Genomic DNA, 23,692 nt, shown 5'->3' on the forward strand with positions numbered 1-23,692 from the left:
AGTGTTTAAAAAAAGAATCTTGTTTTGATTTCAAATATGAATTGTAATATTCAAAAAGCGTGTTCAAACACCTCACCTCCTTCCTAACCTTCATTTTCATCCTCCGTGAGAATAGTGGGGGTAGAGGAGTCCCAACGTTAAAAGCGTCAGGATTTCGCGTACAACTACCTAATCCCCAAAAATGGTTCCTGTGGAAATCCTCACTCCTCATCTAGTCGAGGATGCCCCATAACAGCCACGGGATTACCAGGAGCGTGCCTCCACCGCGCCCGCCCCTCAGCACGGCTCCGGGGTCAAACTCATCTTAACCTCTGGCGACCGCCCAGCTGGTTCCTAAGGGACCCCACCTCCCACGTACCGGGGAAAACGGATCCCCTTCCGCCCCGACGCAGGCCTCACAGCCCCGCCCCCGGCTCCCTCACCTGCAGGTTTCCCGGGGACCGCCTCCTCTACCCCGAGCCACCGCCCACTGTCCGCCTCCGGCCGTGGACAACTGGGCCGGGGATCTGGGAGCCGGGCCCGAGTCACGTGACACCACGGTCACCTGACTAGCGGTGTCACGCACCCGATTCCCGGGCGCGGGGAGGACACCGCACTTGAAGGCGCATGGCCGCCGGCAACCGCTCACTCTCGCGAGATCTGTGAGGTCACGTGATGGCGTGGGTGAGGCGACGCTTCACGTGACGGGGCGCAGCCGGCCGCAGGGTCTCTTTTCTGCCGCGAGCACCGCAGCTGCTGGGCCTCTAGACCGAGGGATCTGCCGCTCTCACGCCGGCCCCCAGCGCCTTTCCCAGCGCCCATCCTCCGGCGGCCCAACCACCGACCCCTCGGGGCTCCCGATCCGGTGGCCCTGGTGCCCATGGCGGCCCCCGGTGGCGCCCGGCGGCAGCCGCTGCTCCTGCTGTTCCTCGGTGAGGGTCAGGCCGGGAGCGGGGGTCTGCGGGGAGGGCGGACTACAAGAGGTCTGGGGGCTGCGCGGTGGGGCTCGGGAGCACGGGAAGCCTGCGGGGAGGGTGTCTTGGGGGGGTGGGGAGAACTACACGGAGTCCCGGGGGCTACCAAGTCCGGGAGCTGCGGGCTGGGCCCGGGCGACGGGCGGGCCCGCGAGTCGTCCCCGCACACTTGCGAGGTCCTCGCGTGGGGTCCGGCTGGAGTCCGCTGGTCGCCGACTGGGGAGTCGGATCCAGTTGCGGAGAGGTGGACGAGGGAGGTTGTCAGCCGAGGGCCTGTTCCGCCCTTGGGCCACTAAACTCGTTTTCTGGGATGTTAAGTGCATTACGAGTTGGGTGACTTGGTGATATCTGGAAAGTGTGCTTTGTGTCTTTAACTTACGGGCAAGTTCGGCCTCGGAGGTCCAGGTGAGGCTCTGCGCCCCGAGACGCCAGGACCTGCGCGGTCCCTCGGTGCTCCCAGCGGGCGACCCACCTGGTGCTGCTTCCAACTCGGGTCTTAGCCAGAAGAGAATAAGGCGGCGTGGTGATCCCGGCCTTTTAGAGTTCGTCCTTGGCGCTTTAAAGGAACCTTTGCCTGTTTTCCAGTCTGGCCTGCAGTGCTTACATGTTACCGCGAATTTAAGTTGGTGCTGGAATGACTTAAAAGTTATCTTTAGGAGTTGAGGAGAGCTCATAGGGGGCAACATGAGAGGCAGGAGCAGGCCTCGGCTTCTCAATGGCAGTGTTCATGTCTAGTGGATCCTTGTAAAGAGCTGCTGCCACTGTTCTATGTGCTGGTTCCTGTGAGTCAAAACGCGGGACTCAACACGTTGGGAAGCGTCTGGCACTCCACCACTCTGCATAATTCATAGAAGCAGTCAGTGGGTGCTCAGTATTTTCTTGATTGAGAGATTTTATTTTCATTTGTCTGTCCTAATAAGAAAGGGAAATATGTGCTGTTTGTTAAACGGTAATCATTACGTGGTTTGATTTTAAGTCTGTTCAGAGGCCATCTGTATATGGCACTCTTTCTCACTCCCTCCCAAATAATACGGGAAGATTTAGCTAAGTGGTAGTATCTGAAATACGATGGGAGTGCACGCGAGTTAAATAGATACAGGTACACATTTCCTCCTCCTGCCCACAAATTCTTTCAATATCTCTTAAGTTTCATCTTACTCTAAAATTCTGTTAATTGTGATTGAATAAATTTTGGTTTGCCATTTTTGTGTTGCCTGTTATGTAAAATTCGTTCTTTGAGCTGCGTGAAGAACCACAAGGGATGACCTTATTCCAGCAGTAAACCTGAAGCCTTGCCCTTCACTGGCAGGTGTTACAAGAGGAGTTGCTGGAATAAGTTTTGTCATGTCAGAACGGCTGCATTGTGATTTATTAGAAGAGCTCACAAGCATTAGGACTTGAATATTTTGTTTCATGTTTTAAAAACTCATCTTAAAAATGAAGAGGGAAAGTTCTTAACTTCTCTACATGGCAATAACTTGGAGTATTGTGTGTGTAATTAGCTTTTTAATGCCCATTGCATATCTTTTAAGTTTTATATTCAACTAAAATCTAACTTTTTAGAAAGGTCCATTAACTTGGATTTAGGTCTATTTTTTAAAAAATAATGTTTATTTTAATACACAATTTCACCAAAAAGCATATTTTCTAAAAATAGAACAAGCTTCTAAATTACTAATTCCTCCTGCATTAATGAGTAGAAACTACTTCCACCTTCTTTTGTATCATAGTATAATTGAGTGTGACTCTTTAAACCATTGATGTCAACTAGGTGGCTTCCTTTCCCTTTCCAAATGAAGAACTGTCACTACAGCAGTCGCCAATTGGTGGTCCGTGAGGTCTGAAAGGTTGGCGACCGCTGATAGGAAGTATTGGGTTTTATGCTAATTAATCTTACACTTGCTTGTGGGAGTTTTGTCAATTGTCCCAAGTTTGCAACCAAATTCTTTGGTAGATTTGAGATGGAAATGTTTTGGGTTCATAATTTTGAATTTACAAAATTGCAGTCCCATTCCAGGCAGTATTAGTATTCGCTCAGTTTGCGTCCACAGAACTTGACTACATGCTACAGCATGTTCTTTTACTAGAGCGTTGATTCAGCTGAGTTGTGATTATTTTTGCACTTGTATTTCCCTTCCCCATCTTACAGCCCAGCTCATGCCTCACACATAGTAAGTGCTCAGTTTTACAGTAATGGTCTCTAACCAAACATGCATAAGCTTTTTAGAAATCTACATACTCATGCCCTGCCTCTAGAGGTTGTGGTTCATTTCAGAAGTGAGTGTTTCATAATTTAAAGCGTATTTGCTTGCTCAATGAGTGCTGGAGAGAAAGTATGGTTCAGCCATGGCACTCACCCTGCAGCCAGCCCACACTAGCATGGGTGGACATGCTCTGCGTGAGCAGACCTGGCTCTGTACCACTCACTAGCTGTGTGACCTTGCACAAGTTAGTTAACATCTCTCTGCCTTAGTCTCTACATCTGTAAAGGAGAGTCATAATATGTCTACCAATTAAGATTGCCATGATAATTTATCAGTAATGTGCTTGGAGCTATAATTGGCACATAGCAAGTGCATTACAAGTGCTTGTTAAAATAATGGACATTTTGTGTCAGGTACTAAGGGTTCAATGATGAACTTGATAGATGAGGTCTGTATAGCACTGAATGTTTAAAAAATAATAGCTAATATCAGTGCCAATGCCTTGTACTGAACACTCTACATGTTTTTGGCTCAATTTGATGCTCTAATGACCCTGTTGTGTCAGCACTCTTAATTTCCATTTTGCAGGTATCTAAACCAAAGGTTTGGTAGTTGCTACTGGCCCAAGGTCACACAGTAGTAGGGGAGTCTGTCATAGAATCAAGATCTCTCTTACTCTCAAGCAGGATGTTTCCCATTGCTGCATTTGTTTTAAAGAATGGAATTTCTACAAGTAGGAATGGTTTTTGGTGTTTTTCTTTAAATATATTTTATTGATTTTTTACAGAGAGGAAGAGAGAGGGATAGAGAGTTAGAAACATCCATGAGAGAGAAACATTGATCAGCTGCCTCCTGCACACTCCCTACTGGGTATGTGCCCGCAACCAAGGTACATGCCCTTGACCGGAATTGAACCTGGGACCCTTGAGTCTGCACGCCGACGCTCTATCCACTGAGCCAAACCTGTTAGGGCAACAAGTAGGAATGTTTTAAAGGAATAGGACAAAGTTACTCCTTTATGTAACACCTAGAGAAATGATCGAGTTCTCATCTGAGTGAAGTACTGCTAGAGATTAGCAGTTGCCAATAGGCCAGGAAGCTGACTTTTGAGAGGGACACCCCTCAAATTACTGCAAACATTTTAACTGGCTTGAGAAGGGTTTTCTTTCCCCCTCACCAACTGCCACTGTACTATGATCATTAACATACATAATAATCTCTCCGAATATTATGTTCTAATCCTCTTTTAGACATTTTTCTCAGGATCAAAATTGGCTTCTAGGATAAGTTTCTTGTTTTAATCATTGAACATTTCTGGGCCTCTCCAGAATTAATGTGGGCATCTAGTGCTGCTAAAGCTTATATTGTTTTAGTAATACTTTGTTTTTCTTTGAAAGATCAGCCCCTCAACATATTTACTAAATGAAAAATTGTATGATTGAAAGTACTTAATGTGAAATGTTTACAAATGAAGTGCTTTGAGTCAGTAGAAAGTTTTTTGTTTTTTTAATGATTCAGGAACTGTTTTATCAAAGGTCAGCTTGATGAGAACTGACCTACGTGCGCTCCCATGGGAGACAGTGACCTGCTGTGCCCATGACACATGTGATCGAATGTGACAGACTCTCCAGCCGAGGGACCAGGGCTAGGTGAGGGTGTTTCAGGCCTGAGGAAGCATATGCACGGGCACGCAGTGGCCAAGGTAAAGCGCCCATGCGTTAACACACACTTTTGCTTCTACCAGTTGGCTTTGCTTTTCCCTCTGGAATGCTTTACCCATCCTCTCAGAAAGCACGTGTTTTAAAAATCTTTACTGTGTCAAAAACAAGTTAATGGAATAATTTTCTTTTAAGTGTTTTAAATAAAATGTTCAATTTTTTGGAAATGCTTTTAGTGTAATCTTGCCCGAGTATTCCAGAGGTGGGTTAAAATTTTGCAAATCAAAACAGACAAAAAAAAATGTGCACAGGTTTTCCTGTTTACCATAGTTTGCTTCATTTTGGTGTAGCAACTCTTCTATATATATATATATATATATATATATATATATATTATTAATTGATTTTTTTACAGAGGGGAAGGGATAGGGATAGAGAGTTAGAAACATCGATGAGAGTGAAACATCGATCAGCTGCCTCCTGCACACTCCCCACTGGGTATGTGCCCAAAAGCAAGGTACGTGCCCTTGACTGGAATAGAACCTGGGACCCTTGAGTCCGCAGGCTGACTGCTTTATCCACTGAGCCAAACCGGTTAGGGTGCAACTCTTCTTTATGCACATAGATTTTGGTATTTTCTTTACCAGAGGCTTATGGGAAGATATGTGAGGTTTCTGGCTATACTCTTTTCTTTAGGCTTGACTTGTTGGCTCTAAAGATTTTATTTTGTGAAAATCTCAAGGGTAAAATGAATTGGTTTCATTGGAGACATTTACTTTGCCAGGGACAAGGGATTTAGAATGAAAAGTTAATTGAGTGTCCTCTGAGTATGCTGCCTTCAGAATGTGCGAGTCATATTTTACCCTTAGGGTGATCAGAGCCAGGTGTGGAAATGCTTGCTTGGTAAAGGGCATGTAGGAGCTTGTAGCAGCAGACAGGGAGGAGGGAAGGGAGGAGCACACCACTTCTGAATGTTATAGTACACTGTGATGGCTGACAGCTCTTCGGTTTTAAACCAATTTTACCCATCTATGAAGAACAATGTACTAAAACGTACCACTTGTAAAATTACCTACTTCTGTACCATACTGATCCGATTACAATTTGCTACTAAACGGCTTGATCAGGGTGGTGGGATATGAAGAAGCCAGAGATGTCACTGGCCCTGAGAACTTACTTAAAGAGGTATATTTAGCAGTGATCACTCTCAAGCTAGAAAGATCCATGAGATTTTCACTCTGTCCCATGCCCCTGGCATATGGAAGCCCTACCTAGACAGATTGACTGAAGTCCTAAGGTCACACAGCCAAGTCCAGGTCCAATTTAATTACTGTTTTTTGAGAACCTTTCTGAAATTAGGCAAAAATCTTAGATCTTTGAGTCCATGACTTTTCTTCCACACCACCAGTCCATGGGAGGTAAAAACATCTAACTTTAAATAGCGGTCTAAGTCCACAGTGAAAGATATCATCAGCTCTTCGTGGATTTCTGTAGAAGGTCAATATTTAGGTTGAGTTGTGCCTCCATGACCCCATGGAATTTCCTGAGGAACCAGTGTAGAGCACTTACGCCCCGTGGTGACCCAGAAATTAACATGTGACTTCCTGATAAGTATTCTGATAAAATCCATTATTGCTACAGTTGAAGACAACAGAAATACCTCAGATATTTTCTTAAAGATGTTTGGTAATTTTTGTCTCTTCTGGAGTTAGCAGGCCTTGTGTATGGTGCATCAGCTGTGTTTTTTGAGGTGAAGGATGGCAACGGGACAACTTGTATAATGGCCAACTTCTCTGCTAACTTCTTGACCAACTATAATACCCAGAGTGGCTCTAAGGTAGGAAACAGCACATTGTGTATGTGCATGCATGTGTGTGTGTTTGAATACGAAAGAGAGAAGATTATTAAAAATTTTCAAGTAAATGTTTGAAAAATGATCTCTCCTTAACAGTTATCTTAATGTGTGCATAGTTCCTTCTCAGCTCCTCAGTAGCCTGTGCTGTTTTGTATACTGAAGTTGCAATCAAAATATACAAACCATTTTGTGCTCTGCTTTCACTATTTTACTATGAGCATTTTTCCCCAGTTTTCTTTGTAATTATCTTTTGTAATCTTCATTATGTTAATCAACCTAATTTGTTAAACCATCCCACTATTGGTAGTTAAGTATATCTGTTGAATTTATTCTCTATAAACTATCACACTCCACAATTGTATATAAACAGTTGATGTGCAATGCCGTAAGCATTGTGCTAATTTGATAAATGTTTTTAGTTGTTTTGTTAAAACAACTCTGTACTTCTACAGGATAGGCTTTTGCATTTCTAACAAATAAACAGCATTTGTATTTCTTCCTTAGTCAGTTACCTATTAATGACATTTCACTTATTCTATTTACCATGTACTCTTTTAAATATATCCTTAATTCAAATTTTGTTTTCAATTCCTTCTTGTAACCACCATTTTTCTTTATCTCCATTTCGATAGCGTCATACCTTTTTACTACCACTCAAAGGGCAATAGTGGGGCCTAGGATTGCTGGGAAGATCAGCAGTTTCTTTAGCGCACTCTGGACTTTGTGCCAGCTGCTCAGCCTCATTAATTCATTTGTACTGGTCTAGATACAAATGTGGTCTCTGTCAAAATAGAAGAAAACTGGGAAGGTTTTGTTCTGTAGAAAAGTCTCAAATTCTAAAGACTTGTCCAAGCACCTTTTATTTTCATTTCTATTCACTATATTTTGTGCTTGGATTTTTAAAATATTGTCTTGTTATATATTACTTATTACACAAATGGGATCATCCATATGCAGTCATGTGCCTCATTATTTCGCAAAGCATGTCTTCGTCACCTCGTGTAATTCTGTCTTTTTTTAGGACAGCATTTGTATACAGCTTAATCATGGTTCTTTTATTTTAGTCAGCCCAGTTAATTTTGATGGACAGTAGGTTGTTTTCTAGTTGTTCGTTTTGCATATAATAGTAAATTCAAACAATTCTGTGTAAACACCTTTTCTTTGTTTAAACAGACATATTCTTTAAACAAACATTTCTATGACAAGTAGTAATAGCCTTTTTCAAATAAAAATACATGTGAATTATTTGAGTTCACTAAGATAATTTTAGTTTTAATTCTGTTTTGTTGCAAGTTAAAATTATATATATATATATTTTTTTAAATATATTTTATTGATTTTTTACAGAGAGGAAGGGAGAGGGATAGAGAGTCAGAAACATCAATGAGAGAGAAACATCGATCAGCTGCCTCCTGCACACACCCCCACTGGGGATGTGCCCGCAACCAAGGTACATGCCCTTGACCGGAATCGAACCCGGGACCCTTGAGTCCGCAGGCCGACGCTCTATCCACTGAGCCAAACCGGTCTCGGCCAAGTTAAAATTATATTAATGAAGAATTTGTAATTATATGAAAAATTAAGTCACCTTTTCTAACACTTGAATTACTTTATTTTTTTAATCCTCACCCAAGAGTATGGCTTTATTGATCTTCAGAGAGAGAGGAAGGGGGGGGGAGAGAGAGAAAAACACATTGATGTGAGAGAAACATTGACGTGCTCCCACCAGAAATCAAATCTGCAACCTAGGTATGTTCCCTGACTGGGAATGGAACCGGCAGCCTTTTGGTGCAGGGGACAATGCTCCAACCAACTGAGCCACACCAGCCAGGGCTTGAATGGCTTTTCTTACTGAAATTTAATGCTGACTTTCTTTGTGTTTTTTGTTTATATTAGAAATACCTTAACAGCCGAAAACGGTTTAGCTCAGTGGATAGAGCGTCGGCCTGCGGACTGAAGGGTCCCAGGTTCGATTCTGGTCAAGGGCATGTACCTTGGTTGCGGGCACATCCCCAGTGGGGGGTGTGCAGGAGGCAGCTGATCGATATTTCTCTCTCATCGATGTTTCTAACTCTCTATCTCTCTCCCTTCCTCTCTGTAAAATATCAAAAAAATATATTTAAAAAAAAATACTTTAACAGTGCCATTTGAGATGGAACTGAGGAACTGGGTTTATGTCATACTTACAAAGGATCTTTATTTAGTGTTTCTGAATCCCTTTAATAACCTACATTCTAATGGGTTCTGTTGACATTGTGTTTGTTCTAGAATTCGACCTTCAGCCTGCCACCTAATGCACAAACATTAAATAGCAGCTCCTGTGGTAAAGAGAATGCTTCTAACCCCAGTCTCATGATTGCTTTTGGAAGTGGACATATACTGACCCTCAGTTTCGCAAGAAATGCTACACGTTACAGTGTCCAGATGATGCGTTTTGTTTATAACTTGTCAGACACACAGATTTTCCCCAATGCAAGCTCCCAGGGTAAGAACAAAAATTGACCGATTACGAAGTGAAGAAAATTGGTTTGGGGTAGTGTCTAAAATTACTTTTAAGTAAGTAATTAAAATTTTATTCTTTTCTAATATAGAAGCCAAGACTGCAGAATCCATGACTGACATCATGGCAGACATAAATAAAAAATACAGATGTGTGAGCAGCAACCAGATCCACATGAATAATGTAACTGTCACGTTCATTGATGCCACCATCCAGGCATACCTTTCAAATGATAGCTTCAGCAAGGAAGGTAAGACACTGCCCTTGGCCCTAATGTCATTAGTCTGACTTCACTGAATGCAGAAGCAGCTTTGTGCTCTGGTGCCTGGGAGAATTAGGTATGGATGAGCATCTGTGTGGCTGGGGACAGAGCAGGCAGCTTCTGTCTTAGAAGAGCTGTCCACCAAACCTTTTTTCTCTTTAGAGATGACCTCTTTAGATTAGGACAAAATTGATCAAAAGGGGTAAAAGGGCAAAGCAATTGAAAGCCTCTCTGGGTCTTCCCTTGTTAGAGCTAATGGAGTCCAGGGAGCTCAGGCAGACCTTCGGGGCAGATGGTGAAAGGACTCTGAGTGCCTTTCTGAGGGGATCATGACATACACCCTCACACCCCACGAGGCACCTGCCAACCCAGCTCCAAGGTCTTGGCTAAGGTAGTCAACCTCTCATTTCCTTCACTTGTACAATAAGGATAATAACTTGTGTTAGAAGGTTGTTAGGATTTAAAAGGAAATTTATGCAAAGTGGGTCTCTCAGTGCCTGGCACAGAGTAAGAAATAGGGCTGTCATTTTACTTTGACTTAAGAAAATTCTCTTCCCCAAATTCCAGCAATCAATGAACAGATTAGTATTATTTTTCTAAAGAGTAAGGGGATAAGTGGTTGGTTGCCTTGGGGAAGTTGTCTCTGCCTGCTAGAGGGTGTGTTAAGAACAGCGCCTCATTCTAATCTTTTTGAATTTATTGGGATAACATTGGTTAATCAGATTATGTAGGTTTCCGGTGTACAATGCTATAATATATCATCTATATGTTGTATTGTGTGTTTTCCACCCCAAGTCTGGTGTCCTTCCATCATCATATATCTCCCCAACCTCCTCCTCCTCCTCTTTAGACCTGCTGGGCCTTTGATTTGCATTGTTCCCTAGTGGTCTTGCTTGAAGGCTCAGAGTGAGTGTTGGAGAGTGGCTAATTTGTACCATCACCAGAGCTAATTAGCAGGATGAACCATTCGGCCCTTTTGTGCAGCTTGTTACAGTCCTCAGAGACAGGGGTACTCTTAGCAGGGCTGCCAAACTGGGCTGCAGGCCTGGTCCAGCCTGCCTCTGGTTTCTGTATAGCCAGTAAGCTAAGAATGGTTCTTATGCTTAAAATTTAAGGTTAAAAAAAATGAAAAGAATATTTCATGACGTGAAAATTCTTTGCAGTTCAGGTTTCAGTGCCCATAACTAAAGTGTTGTTGGAACACAGCCATGATCATCCACTCACCTATTTCTGTGGCCGCTTTCATGTTCATTGTGGCAGAGTTGAGTTGGAATAGACACCCGACAGCCACAAAGTCTAAAATGTTTAGTATCTGGCCCCTAACAGAGAAAATTAGCTGACCCCTGACCTAATGGGAAGAGTGTTAGTAGCAGGGCTAGGACTAAAAGAAACCAAGTGTAACTGGGAGAAATACAACTAGTAGCAAGTGTGCAGGGCTTACCAGTGGAGATCTGCGTGAGCTGGAGCAGCAGGAGATTCTGAAGGAAATGGGCTTGGCCTTTCCACCAAGCAGCCTCTTCTCAAACTGGGCCTGGCAGGCTGGGTGAGCATGCACCTTCCCCAGGAAGGGGTGATGGAGTGCGAGGACTTTTCCTCTTGCGCTGGCGTGAGCAGTGTTCGAAGGCAGTAGGTCCAGGTGTGTGCACACTCGAAGGTACACCTTCTCAGGCAGATGAAAGGTGACTTTAGTCAGACAGTAGCTAAGCCAGCGGAGGTTAGATCAACAAGCTAAATACTTCAAGTTATTTGTGTTCACAATGATAAATCTCCCAACTACCTGGGTTGCATCAGTCTTCTGGCTCAGGTCTCAAGAGCAGAAAAAGGAAAAAGCAAAAACTGTCAGAAGGTCTTAGGAAATAATAGCATCTCTGGCTTACTGGTTCAGTGCAGGCACCTCACTAGAATTGGCCCTGAAAGTGGCTGTAGTTACAGCTCAATACTTTCCAACTTGTTTTCTTTTGCTTCGAAGGCTTCTGAACACAGAGATGACCAGGCCTCCCCAGGCGGGCTCCCCAGTATGGTGCTTTGAAGTGAGGTGTCACGCCACCAGGGTTCACACGGGCAGTGGAGCCCTGTAACAGGACTACCGTTTCTAGTCTAAAAACAGATGTGACAGTAGAGAGACTAATTTTGTTTTGGGGTTAATTAATTACTTTGGGGTTTTTTTTTTTAATAGACTTTATTTTTTAGAGCAGTTTTAGGTTCAAAACAAAATTGGAAAGTACAGAGATTTCTCTCATATCCCCCATCCCCACAAATGCACATTGTCTCCCCTGCCAGCATCCTACATTTTAATTACTTTTCCAATGGAGGACATATGCATGTGATTCCAAGTGGAAAAGGTACAGATGTGAGGCTATCCTGACATCTGAACCCCAGCCAATAGCCCTTTCCCCAGAGGTATGCTCCTGTCCTACATGGGGTTACCTGGGGCTTTGGGGTTTTGGCTTTCCAACCTGGGAGTCCTGGGTTATTTGGAGCTCATCGGTGCCACCCACCATGTTCCTTCAAGTTGGTGGTAAGAAGTTTGGTCATTGAGCTCACCCTCACTGTGGAACGGGTCTAAGACATCGTACCCACCTCCCCATGTTTCGTGGTGGTCCCCTCTTATCAAAGCTTGATTCAGTTTTGTTAAAGCCACCTGTGCCAATATGTATGTACTTTAGAAAGGAAATCTTACTTCTTTTTCAAAGACACTAGAGCACTCTCTTAGTAAATCTGGGCTGAGGAGGGTTAAGAAGCATCCTAAAGTTAATGAGTATCCTGTAGAAATTGAAGTTTCCTTCTCTTATCATTGGCCAGGAAGGCTGGGTGAAGTCGAGAGCTGCTCCTACATCACCTCTCACACAACCGTGACTTCTTGCTTGACACCCTGTTTTATGGGATTTGGTCTGGGTGGCCTGGGTCCTAGGATACGTAGGCAGCTGTTCAGGATGGAGGTGCTGGGTGGGGAGAAGTTGAAGCCTCTGGATCTCAAATATGGATTGATGCTCCTTAAGGAAGGGTCTACACCGTATAATACAGTAATTGATAACATGATCTGAGATTTACTTTTCAATTAGTTGATATACAATGTTATATTAATTTCAGGTGTACAACATAGTTATTAGACATTTTATATACCGAATGAAGTTGATCTGAATTTTTTAGTCCTCACCTGAGGAGATTTTTCCATTGATTTTTTTAGAGAGAGGGAAAAAACAGAGAAATATCGATGTCAGAGAAATGCATCCATTGGTTGCCTTCTGCACGTGCCCCAACCAGGGACTGGGCAGGGGAGGATCCTGCAACCGAGGTATATGCCCCTGACTAGAATCAAACCCTGGACCCTTCTGTCCGCAGGCCAATGCTCTATCCACTGAGCCAAACCAGCCAGAGCAATCTGAATTGTTTTTAAAGCTCAACTGCTGCCCTAACTGGTTTGGCTCAGTGGATAGAGCGGCGGCCTGTGGACTGAAAGGTCCCAGGTTGGATTCCGGTCAAGGGCATGTACCTTGGTTGCGGGCACATTCCCAGTAGGAGGAGTGCAGGAGGCAGCTGATCAACGTTTCTCTCTCATCGATGTTTCTAACTCTCTATCCCTCTCCCTTCCTCTCTATAAAAAATCAATAAAATATATTTTAAAAAAAAACAAAAAAACACTCAACTGCTAACGTTGTGAGGTTACTCAACTTACTATGACCCTAACGCAGAGTCTGATCTTTAGGGAGCATAGCCAGCATGTCATTCCACTACTTTTTGTCTATTCTCAGTGTCTTACTGGGTGTTTTTGAACAATGGTTGCTATTAATGTTATTTTGTAATTAAAGAGACGATCATTTTCCCTAAAAGTAGATTTGTCATAACTAACCTCATATACTACCATAACAATATAAATTGCTTAAAAATACTTGATTTTTATTAGAATTGAGCCATTTCTTATTTTTTGTCTTCTTTTGTGCCAGTTTCACTCCTTTGATTCTTAGGTACTTTTTTTGTTTTGTTAATCCTCACCCGAGGATATTTTTCTATTGATTTTTTTGGAAGAATGGAAGGGGAGGGGGAGAGACAGAAGGAAACATAGATGTGAGAGAGACACATCAATTGGTTGCCTCCTGCATACACCCCAACCAGGGCCAAGGATCGAGCCTGCAACCAAGGTGTGTGACCTTGACTGGAATTGAACCTGGGACCCTTCAGTCCTCCGGCTGACACTCTATCCACTGAGCCAAACTGACCAGGGTGATTTTTAGGTACTTTTATGTTCTTTTTTAAATATATTTTTATTGATTTCATAGAGAAAAAGGGAGAGAGAGAGAGAGAGAGAGAGAAACATCAATGATGAGAGAGAATCATCTATTGGTTGCCTCCTGTACGACTCCCTCTGAGGATCGAGCCCACAACCCAGGCATGTCCCCTGACCAGGAATCGAACCGTGACCTTCTGGTTCATAGGTTGACACTCAACCACTGAGCAACGCCAGGCGTGCTTTCGGTACTTTTAAATATTTTTCTTGTCAACTGAATTCCCTGTTTCAAGGAAAAGATCCCATGCCAAATATGTTATGCATATTTTTATATCCCCTACTCTATACTACTCATGGATCCTTAATAAATTGTTAACACGTTTGCAATAAATAATTAAATTTTTGGTTATAAAAGCCTGGGTAAAGTTTTTATTTTTTTTTTTTATTTATTGACTTTTAGAAAGAGAGAAATAGCAATTTGTTGTGTCACCCATACATTCATTTGTTGGTTCTTGTATGTGTCCTGTCTAGGGATTGAACCTACAACTTTGGTGTATCAGGGTAAAATTTTTATTAGATAAATTGCATGGTCATTAGAGTGGGCTTCTGTGGTTGTACTTAACAGTAGTGTAGTAGTCGCCTTGACCAGAAAGTCCTTGTTCATTTTGCCTTTACATATGTATCGTTTTACCTAAAAAAAAAAAAAAAAGCTCACCTATTTAGAGATTTTATTTTAAAAGGAAATAAATAAGTCAAGGCTGCACTGACTTTCCAGTCAGTTTTGTTGATGAGGATAAGTTCTGAAGAAAATCAGGTATCTTCTTTCCTGAAGGTCTGCCAAAGTAGGGTAGATGCTTATCATTCTAGAATGCTCTGGAGGCTGGAGAAAGGCAGGTGAATGAGTCTCACTCTGTTCAGAATTGGATTTCTGGGCCCAAGCCCACGCTGGGTTAATGGATTTGGGGTGAGTCCCATGCAGGCATCTGCGCAGCCCTTCACCCTCCTCTCCCATTGTTTTCTTTGTGGGGAAAACTAATGGTGACCCAGTATAGCAACTTCTGGATCCCCTAGTCCAGTGGTCGGCAAACTCATTAGTCAACAGAGCCAAATATCAACAGTACAACAATTGAAATTTCTTTTGAGAGTCAGATTTTTTAAACTTTATAACGCCACTTCTTCAAAATAGACTCTCCCAGGCCGTGGTATTTTGTGGAAGAGCCACACTTAAGGGGCCAAAGAGCCGCACGTGGCTCACAAGCTGCAGTTTGCTGACCATGGCCCTAGTCTTTCCAGAGGCCTTTCCACAGGTGGCACTGAATATACTCAGTGCATTCTATTTGTGACTAGAGACCCGGTGCATGAAATTCGTGCACAGTAGGGTCCTTAGGCCTGACTGGCAATCAGGGGGGCCCCCGCTGATACCTGCCTTAGCCAGCCTGGCGCTACCTGCTCACGGGCCCTGCACCCCGCAGCCGCCGGTCGCCTCCCTCTGCAGGGCAACTGGTGGGGCATTTGGGGGCCCCCTGCTGGCACCTGCCTTGGCTGGCTTTGGGCTTGCGAGCTGGGGGCAGCTCCTGCGTTGAGCATCTGCCCTCCTGGTGGTCAGTGCACGTCATAGTGACTGGTCGTTCCGCTGTTCGGTCAATTTGCATATTAGGCTTTTATTATATAGGACTAGAGGCCCGGTGCATGAAATTTGTGCATGGGGGGTTTCCCCTCAGCCCATCCTGCACCCTCTCACAGTTCGGGACCCCTCGCTCCTTACTGCCCACCTGCTTGCTGCTCCTTACCACTCGGCTTGCTGCTCCTTAGCGCTGCCACAGAGGTGGCAGAGGCTCCCACCACCATGTTTGCCCACTGTGAACCTGGCTTCTGGCTGAGCAGTGCTCCCCCTGTGGGTGCACTGACCACCAGGGGGCAGCTCCTGTGTTGAGCGTTGCGGGCCCTCCCCCCTCCCCCCCGTGGTCAGTGCGCATCATAATGACCAGTTGTTTCACCTGTTTGGTCGATTTGGATATTGGGGTTTTATTATATAGGATTATCTCCCTTGTGGCTTGTGAGCCTTCTGCAGGAAGGGCTTTGGTATTGGTTAGAGAGTGGACTTTGCATTTATAACTCAGAAGGAAGAGGGCATTTTATCCTTATAGATTTCTTAAGTTCTGCATTTTTCTGACTAGGGAACCTCTGTCTAGAAAGGCATTTTACTCTCTAATATTACATTGTGGGAAGGGATTGAAGGGATCCTGGGTGAATTGAACTTTCCAGAAAGTATGTCGAATTTTCCCTGTGTTACATTTTGTGGAGTGAAGTATCCTATCTCTCCTCCCCTAAGTAGATGGGATATGGAGGCAGAATTGGCAACTGAAAGAGTTACATTGAAGTTTCGTTTTAGTTTAGAGTAAGTGAAAACAGGTGGTGGATAAAGTTACACAAACTACTGACTGGCTCCCTACCAGGATGTCTGAGCCAGCTTCCTTGGCTCAGACTAGCAAAACTGTGGGAAGAGTCAGAATTGGATTGAAATTGTATGAATATTATATTCAACTTGTTGGTAGCCCACAGAAACAAAGTGGTAAGAGAAAGAATCTAATTGTGGTATCCTAGAAGGGCTGCAGGTGTTATAAAATGTTAAGTAATCTGAAATCTTCACAGGAAGCACCTCTTTCTTGTCCCTGGAGAAAATTTTGAGCTATTCCACTGTGGGTTCCATTTGCTTTTATTTTGAATATAAATTTTGTTGTAAACAATCATGGTGGGTCAAATTCTGAGCAACAGAATCCCATTCAAACTCCTCAGCATCTCCTCTGGGGGAACAATGTGGCCTCTCCCCACAGACACCTCTTCCACAAATCTGACTTCTCCTTTGGGAGAAGGGACATCACCAAGTCCCTTTGCTATGGCCTGTCTGTACTCCATCCTCCCTCATGTCCTGGATTGTTGTCTCCTCTTTGGGGATTTTTGCTCTCACACTTACTGGGCCTTCTGCCTACATGAGAGTGCCTGCTGGAGCCCTCACCACCCTGTCCCAAATAAAAACCCACAGCAGCTGACCGACCCTGTGCACTGAGTCTCAGCTCCAGTCTCAGCCTGCAGGGCTACCTGCCACCTGTCCTTCCAAGGGCCTCCTCTGCTCTCCCATGGGCCTTGTGTTAATGGCATTAGGTTTGTGTGTCTGGTGTGTGTCTGTCCCTCCTGAGCTTGTGAGCTCCAGGCCCCTCTTCTGCTGTTCTGTGCCTGTTTCCAGCATCATGCAATAATAGCTCAGAGAGCTAGTTCAGATGGCGTGTGTCTGGCTGTCCCACTGGCATGTGAGAGAGTTACGGTTTTTAACTTGACCTCACAGTAGGAAGAGAACGTTTGTCAGGCAGAAGAGGATAGATCTGTGAGCATGGGGCTGCCCTGAGGCTAAAATGGAAGTGTCCACTTAGAACCATCACGCAGTGACAGGAGTGGAGACAAGTGAATTGGACATTGCCGTCCCCCTCAGCTTGCTGTGTGGGACAACAGTACCTGCCTGCCTGTATAATTGACCCCTGTCCTGAGGGGTGGGGCTATTTGAGAAAGTCTGCTGGGGTTTACAAGGAGCTCAGGGAGCTGGAGCTCAGCGTTCCTGTGGCTCTTGTTTTTAAGGAACCAGAATTCCTTCCTGTGAACAGTATGATTAATCCCCCCTTGTTTCTCCAGAGACACGCTGTATGCAAGATGGACCTTCCCCAACAATGTCGCCAACATCTGCCCACCCCTCGTCATCCCCTCCCCACCCTTCACCAACATCTGCCCACCCCTCATCATCTCCTCCCCACCCTACGCCTCCCCACCCTTCCCCTCCCCACCCTTCACCAACCCCTCCCCACCCTTCACCATCCCCAGTGCCTGAGAGCCCCTCAGTGCACAAGTACAACGTGAGTGGCACCAACGGAACCTGCCTGCTTGCCAGCATGGGGCTGCAGCTAAATGTCACCTACAAGAAGAAGGACGACAAGGTAGGCTGAGCCCCAAGGAGCCCCCTTTCTCTCTGTGCGCTGCAGTGTTGGTGCACACGAGGCTTGGAATTCAGTGTGTGTGCACGGCCTTTCAGAATATAAACCAGAGGGAATAAAAGTCAGTGTGCCTGTATCTGTACTTAGCTTATTGGCCACGGCCATGCACACCCATAGTGTGGCAGCTTTCCTCTGAAACAGCAGAATCAAGTCATTGTGGCAGAGACAAAGCATAAACCGTGCGGTGTTTGGCCTCTATAGAACCAGTTTGTTGACCTCTGAGAAAATATTAAACTTTGCTTAATTTTTACCACTCAGACATTTAACCCTTTGCACTCGCTTTTTTCTCGATTCCTTTATTCTACTCGGGATTTAATTTTTTAAATACCCCAGATTTTACAAAGCGCGGCAGTAGAATAAAAAACTGGAATTTCTTTTCATACAAACTTATTTATTTGGATTTTTTTATATTTCAAATTATTGATACATTCAAAGAGTAATTTTAATCTCTATAATTTTTCATGGTGTGATATTTTTTGAAACATTCACCCACATGAAGACCTGGTTTACATTCACATGTTTTGCAAATATAAATCGTCTCTCTTCTTCCTCCTTTGATTTTTCTGTTAGAACAAACAACACAATCTTTGTGTTTTTTGTTAGGGTGGGGTGTGATTATATGGAGCTTTCCATCTAAACGTTGCTCTAAGATAGTGGATAATAATCTACCCCTGGAAGTTAGTGTACCATCTCTGAATTCTCCAACAAGATCATGTACTAGTTTCCTAATAAATTTCACATGCGTTACCGGTTTTTCATTTTTTCTTTTTTGGCATCAGTTGAGACGGCATTTGCATTTTACTTGTCCTTTCATGCTAATGAAAACAAGAAAAGATACTGGAAAAATAGACAAAAATCCCCCTTCCCCCCGCGGTGAAACTACGTGTCGAGTGTGGCTCGACATACGAGCTGCTACCGATGCTAACCGTGTCGAGTCACACTCAACATCCGAGTGCAAAAGGTTAAATGTTATTTTTATGCTTTTCCTTTGAAATAATGTTTTTCCCTAATGACAAACTCAGTGAGCTGTGTCAATTAACTTGCTTGTGATGAAGGTAAAGGGTGTGGCCGCTGGGAGACAGGGTGAGAAGGGCACTAGGATCTACTACACCTTTCCCATGGGTATGGGCCATTTTGAAAGTAGCAACTAGAAGTAGCACTAAAAATTGTTTTTGATTCCAGAAATCTGCACTAGTGTAAACTTTTAATGTTTTTCTTATAGTTTTGGTTAAAGTGAAAGTGAGCTTGAGGTTACTGCTTTTTAGGATTGCTTTTGTTTTTCAACAATAGGGGACCCAGGGTGGGAGATGGAATGGTAACTTGTTTGCTTTTCTTACGTAGACTATGACCAGAGTATTCAACATTAACCCGAATAACACCAAAGTCAGTGGGAGCTGCACTACCCAGCGGGTGACCCTGGAGCTCCAGAGTGAGACCAGCACTTTCCTTGCCTTCCAATTTGGAATGGTGAGTGTCCATGTTCATTTCCCTCAGGGGGCTTCAGTGCCAGACCTGCCTGGCATCTTAGCATGCATCTCACTGTGGTTTTTGTTCTACTGTGTTTGCTCACGCACTTGGTGTCTCGTGGCCACAGTGCCTAAGCTGAGCACACCGTGTGCAAACCAGAATGAAACTGAAGGCAGGTCCTGAAACCCAGAGCTCTGCCTTGGGAAGGAGGAGTCTTCTCTGCCTTTCCTTTGTCAGTCTTTTTGGACCCTTAGCTCCCCCTTCCCCTTTCTTGTTTACAAGTGGACCTTCATTCATTCATTCATTAGACATTAGAGAGTGCCTGCTGTGTGCCCAGTTGCCACTGTTGGCACTAGACTGCAGACAGTCTCTGTGGCTGCAGAGAGCGAAGGGGTGACTTCAGGGCGGTTGCTCAGGTCAGCCTCCCTCACCTCTTTACCAAGAAGCAGCATCTCTGTATTCTGTACCTCTTTTCTTTATACCTGCCTGGGAAGAATCATACATAAAGTTAAAATAACATGGGAAGAATAAGAAGTACAAAGTTTGAATACTTATAATGCACTATGCTGGTGAACTGTTAACAGTTGGGTTTCTCATAATGAAGTTTAACTTCCCTAAAGCTCAGTAAACATTTGGGGGGCAGGGGGGGGGGCAGAGTTTACCTTTTTAGAATAAGGCTTCCTCAGTCCTTTTAGCATAAAATCTGATTATGTAAGAAGATCTTGAACTAATCATACTTTGTGTTCTTGATATTTATATGATGCCTTTTACAGACATGATACTCTTCAGTTTCATTCTAAAGCTTAGAAATATGAGAGATCAAATTTATTACCAAAGTTTACAACAAATATGTGAATCTGTTGACTGGTTAAGGATTATCTTCTTCTCTTTAAGAATGCGAGTTCTAGCCGTTTTTTCCTGAAAGAAATCCAGTTGAACATGACTCTTCCTGACGCCAAAGGTAAGATCCCCACAATTCCCCTGTCCACCCAGTGGGTGTCTCAGAGCACTAATTCTCACCTGCCTTTGCAGACCCCACCTTCAAGGCCTCCAATAGCTCACTGAGAGCACTGCAGGCCACTATGGGGAATTCCTACAAGTGCAACGCCGAGGAGCACATTTGGGTCACAGATGCCTTTTCTGTCAACATTTTCAAAGTGTGGGTCCAGGCTTTCCAGGTAGAAGGCGACAAGTTTGGGTCTGGTAAGTAGCATTGAAGGCAGCGTGTTTCAGACTCTTGAGTGGGCTTCAGCAGGCTTTGGTTCTGTTTAGCCTCTGTGTTGCAAGGAGGGGTTGGGAGTGCAGGTTCCCTTTCCCAGCCTAAGAGAGTTTTAGAGCAAATTCCCCTTCCTGTGTTAGCTTGCTTCCAAAATGCCCAGCATGTCTCAGTTGTGAGCATGTCACTATTTGAGCAAAGGCAGTTCTTTTAACAAGTAGTGTGGCTCTTCCCCCTATTAAATTGGGATATTAAAATGCTATCTGTTTGGTGAGTTCAGTGTTCAGAAGGGCCCAAGGACTGCACACTGATCATAATTTCCTAGCCACACAGAATGCCCCGCCTCTGTAGTAGCTTCTCCAAGTGATAATTAATTGGAATTGGGGCCCCCTCCCTGGTATAATCCTCCCCTGCTGGGTGTGGCGGTGGGCAGAGGGAGAGAGGAGGGAGAGGCCTCTGTGGGGTCCACATGGTGACAACCCACATGCACGTGGTGTGCTCCCGTTTGTCTCCTCAGTGGAAGAATGTCAGCTGGATGAGAATAACATGCTGATCCCCATCGCCGTGGGCGGTGCCCTGGCAGGACTGGTCCTCATCGTCCTCATTGCCTACCTCATCGGCAGAAAGAGGAGCCATGCTGGCTACCAGACGATTTAGCCCGGCCACAGACCAGCAGAAGCTGCAGGGCTCTCTGTTCATTTCCCTGAGCTTAGGTTGATGTTGAGGGAGGCACACTTTATTGCAAACTGATTTTCAGATCTGCTTTATCCAATGTGAAGTTCATCTTGCAACATTTACTATGCACAAAGAGTAACTATTGCAATGACGGTGTTAATTTTGCTAATGGGGTTAAATATTTTGCTAACTGGTTAATATTTACCAAAGTAGAACTTTAAGGGGGGAGGGTAAGAGTGCTTTTCTAAATGGGCACTGGCTCCACTATCATTTGACTTTTTAAGGTTGTGTTGTTTAGTTTCTCTTCATTCTTGACTCAGATATAAGCCTTACAAAGGGAGGTTCTCTGTTCTTAACACTCACAACTGATGAAGGCTGGCTAACTGTTAGACTGACACAGTTCATAAATTAGTAGAGAAAGAAAATTTTAAAACAGAAGTGCTTCAAAAGAGGAAACTCTGGAATGCTTAAATTACGCTTTAGAAGCCAAGACAGGCCTGGCCCCCACAGGCTGCACAGCTGAGCATTGAAGCGATTGGTCTTTCCATGCTCTGCACTCAAGAGCTGGCATTTTTTTAAATAGAAAAATGGGTGTTATTTTTACTTACTTTTTTTTTTTTGTAAAGTGATTTTCAATCTTCTGTTTGAGGTTCAGGGTGATCCTGTGTCTGCACTTGTGTACAATAATCGGTTTCACTCTCTGATTTATCCGCTTGCAGCTCGGGTGGGCTGTGCACTGAGGATCCCTTCATTTAATGCATTGCCGTAACAATGCTAATAAAATGTCTCTTTCTTTCTTTGTCTGGACCTGGTGCTTTTGTCAGCTCTCGGGATGAATGGGGGAGAGCAGTGTGTAAGCTGGGGTGGAGTGGTGCCAATAACAACTGCAAGTGGGGAATCTGCCCACGCCACCCTGCTTCTGGGAGAGCTGATGTGTGTGTAGCCAGTCTGCTGGTGGCAGTTTGAGAACATGAGTCGTACCTAAACGTCAGTCTTCAGTTGTGACAATGCAGCCATAGTGCTGTCCTACCCACTCCCTGAGAATGAGGAGGGGAAGAAGGGCAGTGCGTGGGTTCCCTCGCTGCACTGGAACGTGCGGGTCTGGAAACAGGATCACCCTTTGAAGATGGGCCTTATCTCCTCAGTGGAAGAATGTCAGCTGGATGAGAATAACATGCTGATCCCCATCGCCTGCTGCAGGCCCTGCTAGCTGTGTGTGGAGCTTTCAGAGCAGGGGTTCAAGACTCAAGTTTTATTTAATCTTAACTTTTAAGCAAAGATTAGTGCCCTCTAAGGATCTATGGGCCTTGGTGGCTCAGGCTGAGGGCAGCCTGCCTGCTGGGTGACCCTGGACTGGAGTATCCCTGACCACCTGCACCCCAGAATCTGCTGTCCACATGGGCGGGAGGAAATTTTCTTTTGTATAGCTGAGGTAGCCCTCGGTGGTCCTTAACCTTTTGCACTCGGATGCCGAGTGTGACTCGACACGGTTAGCATTAGAATAAAGGAATTGAGAAAAAAGCAAGCGAGTGCAAAGGGTTAACTCAGTAGCAGTCCTTTCCAAACCAAGCATAGCAGTATGGGGCCATGTGACGAATACTGAGATGCAGCAGGATTGCAGTTAGGCAGTCTGAAAGCTGCCTGGGGATGAGGTCCAGCGCCTGCAGGCAGCGGCATGACCACAAGCCTTAGTGCACCATAAGGTTCTTGGATTTTCATTTCCCCAGTCTGGCCAGTACAGACACATGCCTGATCCAGAACTGAGAAACCAGCAGTTGGCTGAGGGTCGGGTCTTAGCAGGTGTTTCAGGATTTAGAGAACGTTAGAAATGGCCAGTGTAGAAGTAGTGTGTGTCTGGAGGGGCAAAGATTCCCAAGAACCCAGACAGCCCGGATGATGAGACCATGCCCTAGAGGCGCAGCTGCTTCCATTTCAAGAAGGGGCGCCTCCATCACTGGGTTCCTTTCAGGGAGAGCCCCACCGCTGGTTCATCAGGTACAGCCCCAAGTCATCCTGTCCAGGGTGGGTGTCCTGCAGTTCCTAGGAGCAAAAGGCCAGGGATCACACAGCTGGTGAAGTATCGGGACTAGGAGCTCTGAGGCCGCTCCGGGCAGCTGTGCCAACCCCATGCAAGTGACCCGCATGCGTGGCTGTTTCTTGGAGGGCTCCACAAGCTCAACGTCTAAAGTGGACTGGGACATCAGCATGCTGTTTTGGTCTAGGTCCAGCTTCATCAGTGGCTGTGGAGAAGGGAGGCATTTCTGTGGTGGCCCAGGTGCTGCCATCAGGCGAGGCTGCCATCACCCAGGTCCCTTAACTGTGCCTCCCGTTGGGGGTAAAACTCCCCACAATCGCAGTATAGATGTGGGATGAGGATGGAGATATTAAGTGGGAAGACTTTTTTTTTTTTTTTTGAGAAATCAGGTGTTTTCAGGTCACACTGCTGAGTAGGGCAGGCAAGCTTGGGGCCACTCCGATGGGCAGGTGCTAGGGATGCAGGCCAACTGCTTCTGAGTTCCCCACATGTCTCCCATCTGCCTGCTCCCATGGGACCCCGCTTGTCTCCACCTGTCTACCCTTGCCCCTGCCTGCCCCCTGCCCTGCCCCATCCTGTCCCTGTGTCCCTGTCTGCCCCTG

At 44.9% G+C, this 23,692-nt stretch overlaps 1 protein-coding gene across 2 annotated transcripts; it reads left to right on the top strand.

Moving 5' to 3' along the window:
• The first annotated feature begins 664 nt into the window (after window positions 1–664).
• LAMP1 (lysosomal associated membrane protein 1) lies at window positions 665–21,851 on the top strand. 2 transcript variants are annotated; one of them, XM_028148784.2, is made up of 9 exons: window positions 665–911; window positions 6,528–6,652; window positions 8,939–9,155; window positions 9,262–9,420; window positions 17,342–17,640; window positions 19,039–19,164; window positions 20,059–20,125; window positions 20,197–20,367; window positions 20,898–21,851. In XM_028148784.2, the coding sequence occupies exons 1-9, from the start codon at window positions 860–862 to the stop codon at window positions 21,035–21,037; spliced, it is 1,356 nt and encodes a 451-aa protein (XP_028004585.1). In that variant the 5' UTR covers window positions 665–859; the 3' UTR covers window positions 21,038–21,851. The 2 variants fall into 2 exon arrangements, with proteins under 2 accessions (XP_028004585.1, XP_028004586.1); XM_028148785.2 differs by having other exon boundaries at window positions 6,531–6,652.
• Window positions 21,852–23,692: the final 1,841 nt, after the last annotated feature.

Source organism: Eptesicus fuscus, chromosome 8, assembly GCF_027574615.1.
Source record: "Eptesicus fuscus isolate TK198812 chromosome 8, DD_ASM_mEF_20220401, whole genome shotgun sequence".
Taxonomy (NCBI): Eukaryota; Metazoa; Chordata; class Mammalia; order Chiroptera; family Vespertilionidae; genus Eptesicus; species Eptesicus fuscus.

Coding starts and splice junctions, on each gene's coding strand:
- LAMP1 (XM_028148784.2), top strand. CDS start 860: ATGGCGGCCCCCGGTGGCGCCCGGCGGCAGCCGCTGCTCCTGCTGTTC. Junction 9,156..9,261: donor CCCCAATGCAAGCTCCCAGG/GTAAGAACAAAA, acceptor TTTCTAATATAG/AAGCCAAGACTGCAGAATCC. Junction 20,126..20,196: donor GACTCTTCCTGACGCCAAAG/GTAAGATCCCCA, acceptor CTGCCTTTGCAG/ACCCCACCTTCAAGGCCTCC.